Source organism: Sipha flava, unplaced genomic scaffold (assembly GCF_003268045.1).
Source record: "Sipha flava isolate LNK unplaced genomic scaffold, YSA_version1 129_pilon_pilon, whole genome shotgun sequence".
In the NCBI taxonomy this organism is placed as follows: Eukaryota; Metazoa; Arthropoda; class Insecta; order Hemiptera; family Aphididae; genus Sipha; species Sipha flava.
The window spans coordinates 1229823-1243246 of NW_020271755.1; the positions used below are offsets into that span (position 1 = coordinate 1229823).

At 28.8% G+C, this 13424-nt stretch overlaps 1 protein-coding gene across 2 annotated transcripts in view; it reads left to right on the forward strand.

Annotated features, from left to right (window-relative positions):
* The window catches only part of LOC112694432, a 336198-nt gene that overhangs the window by 292645 nt on the left and 30129 nt on the right, over positions 1–13424 (forward strand). For both annotated transcript variants that reach the window (XM_025569893.1, XM_025569894.1), the window contains exon 2: positions 10675–10877. In XM_025569893.1, coding sequence (XP_025425678.1) covers positions 10675–10877 — 203 coding nt within the window. The remainder of the gene's footprint in view (positions 1–10674; positions 10878–13424) is intronic.

The following is a 13424-nucleotide window of genomic DNA, read 5'->3' on the forward strand; positions in this document are numbered from 1 at the left end:
ATAACATTCACGCACACACACAATACAAATAAGTATTTGCTTATTGAATTAACTTTGATATTGAACCACTATATATATTTTCTATTATAATACATTATATATTGTTAGAGGAATATGTTTAAACGGTAAAACTATATGTAGGTATTAATTCCGACACAGTAGTATGAAAAGGTAAATTATATGATAAGAAAAATTGAAATTATTATATCCGTATGAAACCATGATCGTTCATTAACCTTAAAAAAATAATTTTTAATCAGAAGATTAAAAAAAGGAAATCAAATATTCAATTTGTTATATACCTATTAATATTTATATATATATTTTTTTAATGCAATTTGGGGCATGCCAATGACAAATTTCTGAACACCAGGAATATGTTCGCAAGGGAAGGTCTTCGGTTTTAAATATAAGAATTAAAAATTTCTTGACTTCATTCGAACATTTTTGGTAAATTATAATAAAAAAAACTTTACCGCAACCTCTCTCCCACACATGCAGTTGAATATCGTTGTTTTTTCTTCGTTCATGTGTGTAATTCCAATCAGCCTTTATACTTATCGTGCATTGGTTATACAATCTTAAGACCCGGTACACACGTCCATATTTTGTCGCTGGGATGCCACTGTTTGAATACACACCATTGCGTTTTTTGCTGCGATAACCGCACGTCATACAGATACCCGAGACAATATTCGGTATGGAATATCTCTTTAGTTGCTATTCAGTCGCCAACTATGGAGATTTATTTTTTAAAAAAAAAGGTCAATTTTTGCTCACTTGGTTCACAGAAAATATGTATGAATGGATAATAGGCGTTACGGGGTGCTACACCCATTTACAGATGCAAGATTATTAAGAGGTGAATTTTATGCTATGTTTAGTGATGTAAGATAAAAAAATATGTTTATGTGATAAAATAAAAAAAAAAAAGTTTTTTACTTATTCGTTTTACGAATTTGCAATAATAGTAACTCTAAAGATAAAGTCTTAATACACATGCATGAGACTCTCCATAACATCACTAGAAATTATTTTTTCCTTTGTCGTCCTTTTCATCGAACGATAGAAAAAAATTCCGACAGATACTTATCCAAGCTCTTCTTTTTTTGGTCCTATCGTGATAATTTGTAACTTCGCCGATCAACAGCTCAGAAGTGAAAATTGTCGATTTCGGACATCTTGTGTAGAAAAATCGTACTAGTGCATAAATCGATTTACAACAAAGTACTACTGAACCGGATTTGCGTGCGCGGCGACGTTGTTATCTGCGGCAGACACTGAACGCAACGGCACCGTTAAGGCATATATACTGCACAATTTGATCACATATTAATTAGGCCGTATTTGCGGTGCCGCAGCGGTAAAAAAAAACGGACATATGCACCAGGCCTAAAAAATGTACGTAACCCACATTCATTGATCATTTCTGTGATTCGTCGAGCCATTCGGTCAGTATTTCTGTTTGATCCTTACCCATTAAAACTTAAAGAGAACAGGGAACCTTTTCAGGGAATTACAAAGTAACCGTTCGTCCTGCTCTTGTGTGTGTGTTTTTACGAGCGAGTGCATGTGTTCGCATACGGCCTGTTTAGCATTGTCCATTTGTACTGTAAACATACATTGCCACTGCCGACCATATAAATGATCTTCGTTTTATCTTTACCGTTGTTGTGTGTTATGGTTTTACTGTTATTTCCGACGGACAAACACTGCCTTTTGAGTACGCACTTTGTGTGTATTTGCGTTTGTGTGTTTATGTGCAAACACGTGTTAGTACGCGAGTGTGTGTATTTCAGGTGGATGTTCTTAATGCTCATCAAAAGTCATCAGCTGAAACTACGTTACACCAGCGTAACTCTAAATCCTTTAGCGAGAAAATGTGTTGTTCTTAATTGAATTCGGTGCTATTATCTATGTAATGAAGGTAGAACTTCGTGAAAATCAATTTCCATACATACCCTCTTTGCATCACAATTATGAAATTAACACTAAAGCTACCACGTGAACGATGTTAACAGCACTCCTGAGATGAGCAAAATATTGCACTCAAGCAACCGTATCATTGTAAACTATTAGTCAGAATATCAATCTCTATAATCATCGTCGTTCGCACGTTACAAACCTATACCGATTATATGGTAAATCGCTTTCCACAAATATATAATAAAAAACATACTCGTATAGAACATTTTGTTTTATTTGTGTTTTTAATATTATTATATTGCATTACGTGACATATTTATATGAGCTATTAAAATCACACATTAGCTTAACAATATTTTATTTGATATTTGTTTACACTTTTATTAATAAATGTTGTAAAATAGTTTGTCTGATGTAAAAATATAGTTACAACTCATGACATTTTTTACTACAATAAAGTACAATGTTAATGAAAATTTAAAAGTTTTGTATACATTTATTGTCTTTATCAAGTGTAACATTTCCCTATTGTGCTTGTACCTCTTGAGTTTTGTTTATTTTAAAATTAATCTTTTAATTTATATATCACAATATTTATAACTCGATAACCCATCATTGTTTTAGATTTTCAAAAATAACCAACTCATTAGTTCTACCTTCGTAACCTATATTAGTTTCAAAGTATGTACCTCTCCTGTACTGTAGCTTCTTTCATTTTGACTTATAATTTGTAAATCAGGGACAAACACCATATAGATCTGAGTATTTTACTTGATTTTAATTATTTTACAAACTAATTTTAACATCAAACTGCAGTATTTAGCCATTATTATTTACAACGCGATTATTATATGATCGAATATTTTAGAAAATTTAAAAAAAAATTAATTTTTTTATTCTATAGAACTTTGATATAGAACAGTATAGCATATTATTAATTTTTTAGATATGAAGGTTAAATAAAAGTAAAAAAATACATTTTAAATCCTATTAAGTAAATGCGGATCAAAGCTATTTATTTTTACTTGAAGTTATTTCTTTTGGAAATAATTTTAGATTCCTAAAACTTATCTACTTTATTCTTTTAGTATTTATATGTTGAGAAAGTAAATACATCATAAACGAAAAGTATTTTTATCAGTCACGAGTCCTAGGTTAATACAACATAACTTATTTAAATTTCGGATGTTGATAATGTCAAAAAGAAATATATTTAAGTTAACGGTAAAAACAAAAAAACTATGCATTTGAGTGTTATAAAATGTTGTTCGCAGAGTCAAAGTTTTGTATTTAAATTGTCAGATCATGAAAATCTAAATCCAGTTACTGGGCTACACCATAAATAATTGTTACCCAAAAAATGTTCACAATTTACAAGTCTCGAGTATATCCAAAAAATCCTAAATTTATTGCTTTGTTCTGTTATATTTTTTTACACCACCTTGCAATTCCTCAACCGCTATGCTGTGGTTAGGAAAAACGGCAACGGATAAAAACTGAACCTATTCTTTTAAACTGGCGAATCCCTAGTGATAAATCTGAAGTGAAAATAAAACAAAAGTCGGATTTCTCGCTTGGCTATTTTGCATAAGACTCGGGGGACTGAGTCGCAGGTGTTGAAACCTGATCGTAACGTGGCTATGAAGTAGTTATTGTAAAGTAAAATATGCGGTTTTAAGCTCTCGTTGAATACCATATAATGATACATTTTATAAATAGTTGATAAAAATATACTACGCCCACCTACCGTTTATAAATTATTTAAAACCTATATTCTGAAAGTTGAGATAATTATGTTCTACGACGGTCCTCATGATTATTTTGGGTTATTATTACAATACAGCAAACTATGCTGCGATATTCTGCATTTGACATCATAACCATAGCTATTTTGCTATAATAAACCAGACGGGACCTCCGATCACGTTCAGTTAAGCGTAGAAAAAAATATTTGAATTTTATGGCATTGCAAGGGATCATTAAATAGATACATTTTTTATATTCTACAGATGTCTTTTACACCGTTAGTCATCTTTATTTTGCAGTTATGATACATTTATGTGTTTAAAGTTGTTCCGATTTTCTAAAACTTTCCGTGTGTGTACATATAGTTCGTCTTCTCGAGCCGTCTTAAAATCTTGTGTAAACCGGATGTGTTTGCCTTGAAAGTTGCAGATGAGCACTGACGCGACACACCGCCTACACCATGGCCTCCTTATAACCCGCAACAATAGCAGCGGAGACAAAACTTTGAATTCAAGTCCCGGCCTATGCCCCTTTTCTCTTGGTTAACAATGGGTCATTTAGAACGACATTTTTTTCCCCCTCCCGAGTATGGAATGTTTAAGCGCTTGTTTTTGGAATTAACCCTTGACGTTCCAAAACTTTTGTCGTTTCTCTGAAATTTCTCATTTGGCTCGACAAAATCGGAGTGGGTAAAATACGCCACAAGCACAATATAGTAACTCAGTGATATGTTTGTCAGCATTGTAGTCCATGTGTAAAATCCGCTTTAAATAGTCCCGGCGGATTTAAACTTTTGCTCGTCAATTAACAACTTACCAACATCTAAGCTTTAGCGTATACTTTTATTACTTATTCGAATATAAATTGTAATTTGATTTGATTTTATCTTAATAACCTAAGTTATATATATTTATATATTTACTAGTGTATTATATCATAGTTTAACTTAAATACTTAATTTTTGTACGATCTAGTGTAGAGTATAATATTCAAAAATCGAACAAAATGTTTTTTTTCAGGGACAAACATAACAATCAAAAATCTTTTTACATCAATTATAATTGTATATTACTTGTTATTTTGATTTGTAACACAAACAAATCTTTATTACTAGTATCCATGTATCATGTGGTTTGAAATACAGTCATGGTAATCATTCACTCATTCTAAGTTATTTAATTTTACTTTTGATGCATTTATTTGCGTATAAAACTATTTTATTTAACTTAAAAAATTAGAACATTTACCAAGCGATAATAATTATTAATCTTGAAATTGTTTTTTAACTTAAATTAACTGTTCTGTGGAAAATACTAATAACATTATTTATATAATCTAATAATACAGTAATATGTATTAAAATTATCAACACAACACAATATCTAAATTTACATAGTTAATTTATTAATTAATGTAATAAAATTATTTTTTCGTATAAATACAACAGTGTGAATATTGTAACTATCATAAGTTTCTAAGAAACTTAAGACGTACACTTATACGATTTTACTTTTTATAAATAAATTATTTTTAAACTCACAACATTTTAGATGTATTATATATAACTTTTATTGGTATATTTAATATTTAAACGTGTATACGATTCAATACAAATTAACGGTAACTATCAACAGTAAGCACTAAAAATAAAACAATATTCTTTACCAAAAAGGTAGAAGTAACATATTTTCTTCTTTCATATATAATGTTAGCAAGTTTTTCCAACAACTATCGCCACCAAATACATAGAAAAGGAAAAATTCAATTCATAGTTAAATCTTTCAACTTCTGCAAAACTTGAAATTCAGCCGGAATTAAAAGCGAATTAAAATTATGGCAACGAAATTTCAACGTATAATTGTATAACTATAGTTATAACTGCACCCAAATTACTTGGTATATGCTGCAGTAGCCACATGGAGTGAGATCAGATTAATTAATTTTTTTTTTTCTTCCTCTCGTCGCCCATGTTTTACGGTAATTTTTCACACCAAAATCACCGGTTTCGGCAAACAATATATGCGAACAACGATTGTTGGACAACAGCGGACAACCGCACAGAACACCCGATTTCCCTAGCGAGCAGCTAGTTGTATTTTTTTCTTTACATTTTTCCCCTCCTTTCTCATTTTCCGCTCGTATAAAACCCCTGGCGAAAGGCAATCTTTCATTTTACTCGCACGGCGGGTCAGCCCTGTAGGGTTTTTTGTTGCTTTATCGGACTCGCGCGCGTCTGCGCGGGTTCTATTCCTAATGAAGGTCGTAGGTATACCCGAAAATGGCTTCAACATATACTACGTGCTCTCCACCCCCCCCCTCCTTCCACACACACATAAACAGTCCGCGAAACCCTTAAAATATATATATATACATGTGTACACACATAATACACGTGCGCGATGTATCGGCCCGACCTCGTTTTACATTTAAATTGAATCGCACCTGATTCAGCTACGCTGCTGCTGCTTTTGCACACATGCTAGGGCCGACCACTCGTCGTCGTTGTCATTGTGCGAACGCGATTCGGAAATTATCCGAACGTAGGCGTCGATCGTAGGAACAACAGGGAATAAGTTTACGTTCATTTCAATTTCGTGTACGTGGGATAGGTCACGGCGATTCGCGTTTGTTAGATGGAACAATGGAGGAGGGTGGAAGAGACGCAAGGCGTTGCAAGGAAATAATAATAAGAATTAGATGAAGAAGAAAAGAAAAGAAAAAACCTTTTCATTCGACACAGAAATCCGTGTTTTGAATTCCGATCGCTCCAACTGCAGCGTAAACGCGTCGCCACTACTATTATCGTTAACATCATAATTTCCATTAACTATTGGCGTGAATGTATACCTGTTAATATTTGGATCGCGTTTCAGTGTATACCTACATCATATTGTTGTGCCCTAGTTTACGATTTTATTTATACACAACGTTTGATGACGATGTAGTGTAAATCCAAATCGGTGTACATAAATTGAATATAATATAATATTATGTATTATATAGCACTTCTTATATATATTTATATACTTATTTATATTTACTGACCGACTCTTTAAATAGATAATTTTTATAAACTGTGAGATATTGAACATACTAAATATTCCTTATTCATTATTATAAAAACTATTATTTTAACGAATTCAACGTTTTTCAATTATTTTTTCGTTTTGCTACATGTCAAGAGAATAAATCGAAAAATAACATTCTTAAAATACTTTCTGTGTTCAATTTACAATCTCAAGAGTTGTTACATAAAACTATTGGTATATGTTAACACTCAAAAAATAAACTTCCTTTTTTTAATGGTGAATAGAATAAATGTCTATTAGAATCAACATACTCTTATTCTCGTCACTTGGTTTAAAATCTGAAGTATTAATTAATAAGAAAAATATTACAAATTCATAAATTGTATTGTATTTCTATACACAAACTTATTTTGTCACATATTCATTCACTATTTTATTTATATATTTATTTGTTTTATCGAATTTCTGCTGTACTATAAATTGGTAATATTACAATGTTAAGTACAGCTTAAGTTTTTATATTTTAATTGAACATAACTTAAATGCTTATTTGATTTATGTTATCATTGTTAATCAAACACGAAAACAACAGTATAAGCTAAAAAGTTACTGGATATGGCAAAAACGTAATCAAATATTAATTGAGGCTTAACACAAATGTCATTATTTACAAATTATATAAATTCGTAAAACGATATGAGGTTCGATTATATCAGTTTTTATTTATTTAATTATTTATTAGCTGAATCACCCATCGTTAGTATTGTTGTTATCTGATAACATTAATTATTGTCTATTTAAATAAAATTGAAATAAGATTATTCCAAAAATATTTCATATTAATTAGTTAATGAAATTATGGATTAATTGGATTGGGAACACTTGTTTATATGTATAGAATTTTTTTTTTTTTTGCTCGCATTCATTTCATTATTGTACTTCCTTATTTAGAAAAATACGCATGAGTGTACACATATTGCCTAGACTAAACGCCGTACGTTTCTATATGTTTCGTTAAATGTACATTATTTATACTGCGACCATACATTTCAATATTACTTAAATATATATACTTTCAAAACCTTTACTGCGGTCACCAGATAAATTCACGTATAGAAGTCAGTAGTGGTTATACATGATGTTCAAGAGAAGGGGGGAAATAATGCCAACCCTCCCCCACTCCATAACATTTTTGTACGAGTATAATATATAATATACATACGGGCATAGGCGTAAACTGGTGGATGAGAGGTGGCAACTTCCCTCTCCAATAATTTAATAAGGCAATACCCACTTAATATTTTGTAAATTAGAAAAAATATTATAGAAAAGACATTTTAGATTTTTAAGAATTATTTTATTAATAAACATAAATGATTACTAATAAATAACTAAATAACTATTAACTATAAAAAAAATATAAATGGAATAATCAAAATGTTTTTGTTCAATCAAAATACACGGTGATGATGATGCTGATGAGGTATATCTAGTCCTAAAATATACAGTATATCAACATAAAAATAATAGTTTAAAAGTAAAATAAAGTCCCCCCCCGCGTAAAAATTGCTCAAATTACGCCTATGTATACGAATTATAGGAACATGTCTAGTATTGTGTATATATATATATTAATATAATTTAAACGCTAACATAAATGTATTGACTTGTACAATTTTTTATAATAATAATAATAATTATATCGCTCATGCATGACCTATTCATAAATTATAGTAATATACAAATATATATAAATATACAATATGATAATATATTATCCGTGGCTCAATCGAAAAATATCTTGTTATCAAATCATAAGTTCGAACATTTACAGATATGAGTTATGGGGCCAGCGATATATTAAATTTAAAAAAAAAACAAATTCCAAAAAAGGGCAATCCACCTACCCCCCATTATAACTGCCACTAAATAACCCTCTTCCACATTTATTTGGTCGTTTTGCGTATAACGAATATAAGAAGATGATATAACCTCTTATAAGTAAAACCACATCTGAGAAATAATTTATTTATTATTATTTTTTATATATTTTCGTTGATGAATATCTGCTTGATATTTGTCGTCCGTTCACATGCCTAAAAAACGCGTCTATTGTCTAGATATTATGGCATATAATAAATATCGAAATACGTTATTTTACAGAATATTTTTTTCATTTTTCATTAAAAGCTTTTTCATTACATACCAAGTATTAATAAACTAACATCAATTATCTATACATTTAAACTGAGCTTGTAGTGATGTAGTTAATTATAATACACATAAAATTATATTATTTTACATATAATAAATAATAAATTTAGATATATTAATTTATATTTATATTTATATAGTAAGTATTTTGATGTTAGTATTATTAAGAGTTTTTTTTTTTTTTTTAATAAAGAGTTAAAATTAACAGAACCGAGATAATTAATACATTTTTGAAAAAAAAATTGTTATAGTGTAATTCACATTACTATCAAAAAATCTATCTTTACTCATAGACTTATCATTTTGTTTAGTAAAGAAAAATGTTGATATTTCATTTTTTTATACACACATTATAGTGTGTTTTTTTTAATAGCAATTCAAGTGAAAGAATATTAAATTCCTTATAATTTGAGTAGGTGGACTATGAGATTTTCCTTCCTTAAACATAAACGAGTTATATTATATTGTTGTTCTCTAAAGGGATTAAAAACATTGTGGAATCAATTGTGTTCGTACTTTTTTTTTTTTTTAATTCTTACGAGAAACTTTGTATCCTACAGTGAAAACATTACATATCAGCTATGACTACACGTGTTTAGTTCATGTATTATTTTTTATTAATACCAATATCAAATAAATTCATATGCGTTGAACCAATTCTCCTTTATCTTACTATACATATTATTTTGTTGTAAGCTGAATATTGGCAGCTCTGTTTGAATGAATCCTCTTTGTACATATTTAACTATATCTGAATTGCGCGCTAAATAATAAAATATTATTGAAAGAGAAGCGAATTTTATTTTTTATTATGTGACCCAATTTTAATTTTCACACAACGCTTTGTATATTGTGGGTTAAGTGACCGAGTAAGCAACGCACATCTATCGAGTATCCCTTGCAAAAATGCATCTACTTATTACAATATTCAAGTAATGTTCAATGTCATATTCTGCATTTATATACATACAGTATATGTTGGGGAACAAAAAAAAAATCGAGTTTCAACTTAATTAAAAAAACCAACTTTCTCGCTTCAAGTTTATCGCATTTTTTACATCGTCGTTACTCGCTATAGATGGCGGGTCGTTCAATCGAAAAATAATTTCTCGTTTAAGTTATTTAAAAAAGTATTGACAACCGTCATTAATTAATTAATTTTTGAATAACAAATTTTGATGAATTTCTTCAAAATGTTTCACCAAATGTTGTTCTGAAATGAACGTTAAAAATCAAACTATAAAACTTAATTAAATTACACATGGAAAGGAATCAAGATTATTTATTTTTTTTATCCAATTATTTAATAATCTGATCTCTTTAATTTTTTGTAATAACTATTATCAAGATGAGATAAATAACCATATTCTACACGGTGGAATGGTTATTTTAAGTATCAATATTTAAAACAAAAACAGATCCTTACATGTTTGGTATGCGCACTTAATTTGTACTATTCTTATTTGTATACTTGCTCAGTAGATTCATTTAACTTTAATTTTTTGAAAACCAAATAAGAAAATGTTTACTTTGGTGTAAATCGAATGAGTAAATCTCGACCAATTGAAACGCTATATTTTTCTTGGTATATTTGTTTTAGGATATTTGACAACTATTTTGAATTCATGTACATCAAAATGATAAGTGCAATACCTTACAGTTTACTGCTGTTACATTTCATCTTAAGGATTTAAAGTTTAAATCTTTTATTTGAGTACGATTATTTGGTCAATAATACGTATATTTTTATTTATTTCAGCGTTTTGCCTGAGGCTCACGGAATTAAGAATCGAAGAACACACACTAGTGGGAAACAGTACACGGTTAGAATGTAAGTACGACCTACAGGGTGAGAAATTGTACACAGTGAAATGGTATAAAGATGGAAACGAATTTTACCGATTCCTGCCCGGGGAATCGCCTGAAGTACAAGTGTTCGAAGTGACGGGAGTGCACGTTGATGTAAGTACCGCAATATATTAATGCAATTTCGTATTTTATTTTTTAAATATTTACTGAGCGTTTCAAAATCTTTTATAGTATTCTCGTATCTTGTTTTGAATAAGTTGTGTACATGTTAACGTATATGTTAATTTTTACTATATAAAGTGAAATACATCAATACGTATGAAACCATCACTCGTTATATTACGTGTTTCAACTGACACACGGTCGTACCGTGTCCATAAAAAACAGAGTACGATTTTTTAACTATATAAAATTTATCCTAATGTTCGATATAAATTATTTATACGCAATATATCGTAATGCCTGGGGCAGTTGTTAGAATATATTAGACAAAAGTTGGTTTCGAAATTGTTTTATCTTTCGCAAAAAAAAAAAAATAAATAAATCCATATTCAGGTTACACAACACAATTATGTACGTTTAGAACCCAAATCATTTAAATTTTCTTCAAGAATATTTTAATTCAACTTTCGGTATTTTCGTATAGCTGGTATAAAACTTTTCCCCGAGTTGCCTTAATGCCTGTCGGCATGGGCATCGGTCTCTAATGTCGCACGTAATAGATTCGAATTTTGAAATACCGACTGCCACCAATCTCTAAAACCAAAAACCCAATAGTTCTTCAACTAACCATAACAAATTTGTATTCAATAATTACTCTACGAAGTACAATAATGTCGTTGGCTGCTGGTACGTTAGTAATAGCCGGTCAGCAAAAAATATAACTTCTGCTGGCCGTGAATAATGATACTTATTATTTGTCCCTAACATTTATAATACAAATATAATATATTGAATAATATTGGTATTCAACTATTAAACATTGCAATCAATTGTTATGTGTAGACTTTAAAAACGACATGGTATAGTAATATAATTAAAAAAGTAGTGAGTAATACACATAACATCATAAGTATGTGATAAATGTATCCTTAGTCAAGTAAACCTAACCTTTAATTAAAACTATTATTGAATTCAAACCTTAACATTTCATGAATAAAATAAAAACATAATTAGAATATAAATATGCAACGATGAAAAACAACGTAATTATTACATAATTATTCCTTCAAAATACAGGTTTAGAATTTGTTTACTCTTTTATTTGAATTTTTTCTATTATTTCACTCATTGTAATTATAAATCTTTTCTTAAATTAGAAATTTACCTATTTATATTTTTATTTTTATGATTACTGAATTAATCTCGTAGTGCATATTGAGTAATTGTATTTTATTTTTATTATTTTTTTAAATTATTTTATTTAAAAAAAAAACCAAAATCTGTGTATTCAACTATAACAATTGTATTATATTTTAATCTCTGTATAGAAATACTTATTATCCAAAACAAAAACCAAAAATTAATAAGAATTTCAGCCTATCAAAATTACTTTTTATTTCTCCATAGAAGATGATAATTTTGTTCTTTATTAACTTTCAATATGTGGATTTTTACTGTTAGCTAAAATAATTAAAATGGTCAAATTTTTTACCTTCTATTTATAATTAAAAAAATTATAAATAACATATTTATTTGTATTTAGTTTGTACATCGGTAAAAATAATTGATTCTTACTTTTAAAAGTTAATAAAAGTTAATATCAATTAATAGAATTATGTTGTTTGTGCCTGTTAAGATTACATCGCGTATGATCGAATTTTACTTAAAAGTGTTGCAATATGGTACATATTATTCAAAAATTATAAATGTTGACTATAATTAATTTAACATTCATAAGGTAAAATAAATGTTTAATACAATTACATCATAACAAATCTGTATACTTTTAATATTGAATAAAACAAAAGAACTAACGTTTATATACGCATAATAGACCTTACCCTTCATTCTGTAAATTCACCACTGCAACAAATGAGTTTCTAGAATTATTAAAAAAAAAATTATTATTTTGTATTTTACCTTTGAAAAATACTTATAGATAAAGAAGTTAAAAAGTCGCAAATATTTTTATCAATAATAACCCATATTGTATTGTAATTTAAATAAATAATTTTTTCGATTAACAAAATAAATCAGTCAAAATGTCGAATAACTTCAATATATAAAAATTCTTGAATTTATTAAGATCCACTTTCTTTGATGCAATGATTCATAATAATATGATACCGAGTTGAACGCACAAGGCCCTGACTAATATTCACGAAACAATATTCTTATTCGTAACCACATTTTATTTTTTTAATAATAATTTTAAAAGCTGACATAAAAAATTGTAAGTATCAATCATGAAAAGTGCTTTTTTTTTTCGTGTGTCATATAATTTAAAAGTGTTCATATTATATAAGTATATGTTCAAGAGAAAAGCAATACATTTCTCAATTACTCTCAGTGTTTTCTTACATCTTAAAAAAATAATGTGAATTCCATGTTTATGGGTTATCTCTCAGCAGAATAATGAACATTATACCGCAGTAGCTTGCTGCCATCGCGTATGTAATAATTGATAATATTGCTCGAAATCGTGTTGTCCGTGCGCATTTTTCAATGACACTTTTCCATTATTCACGGATGGGTAGT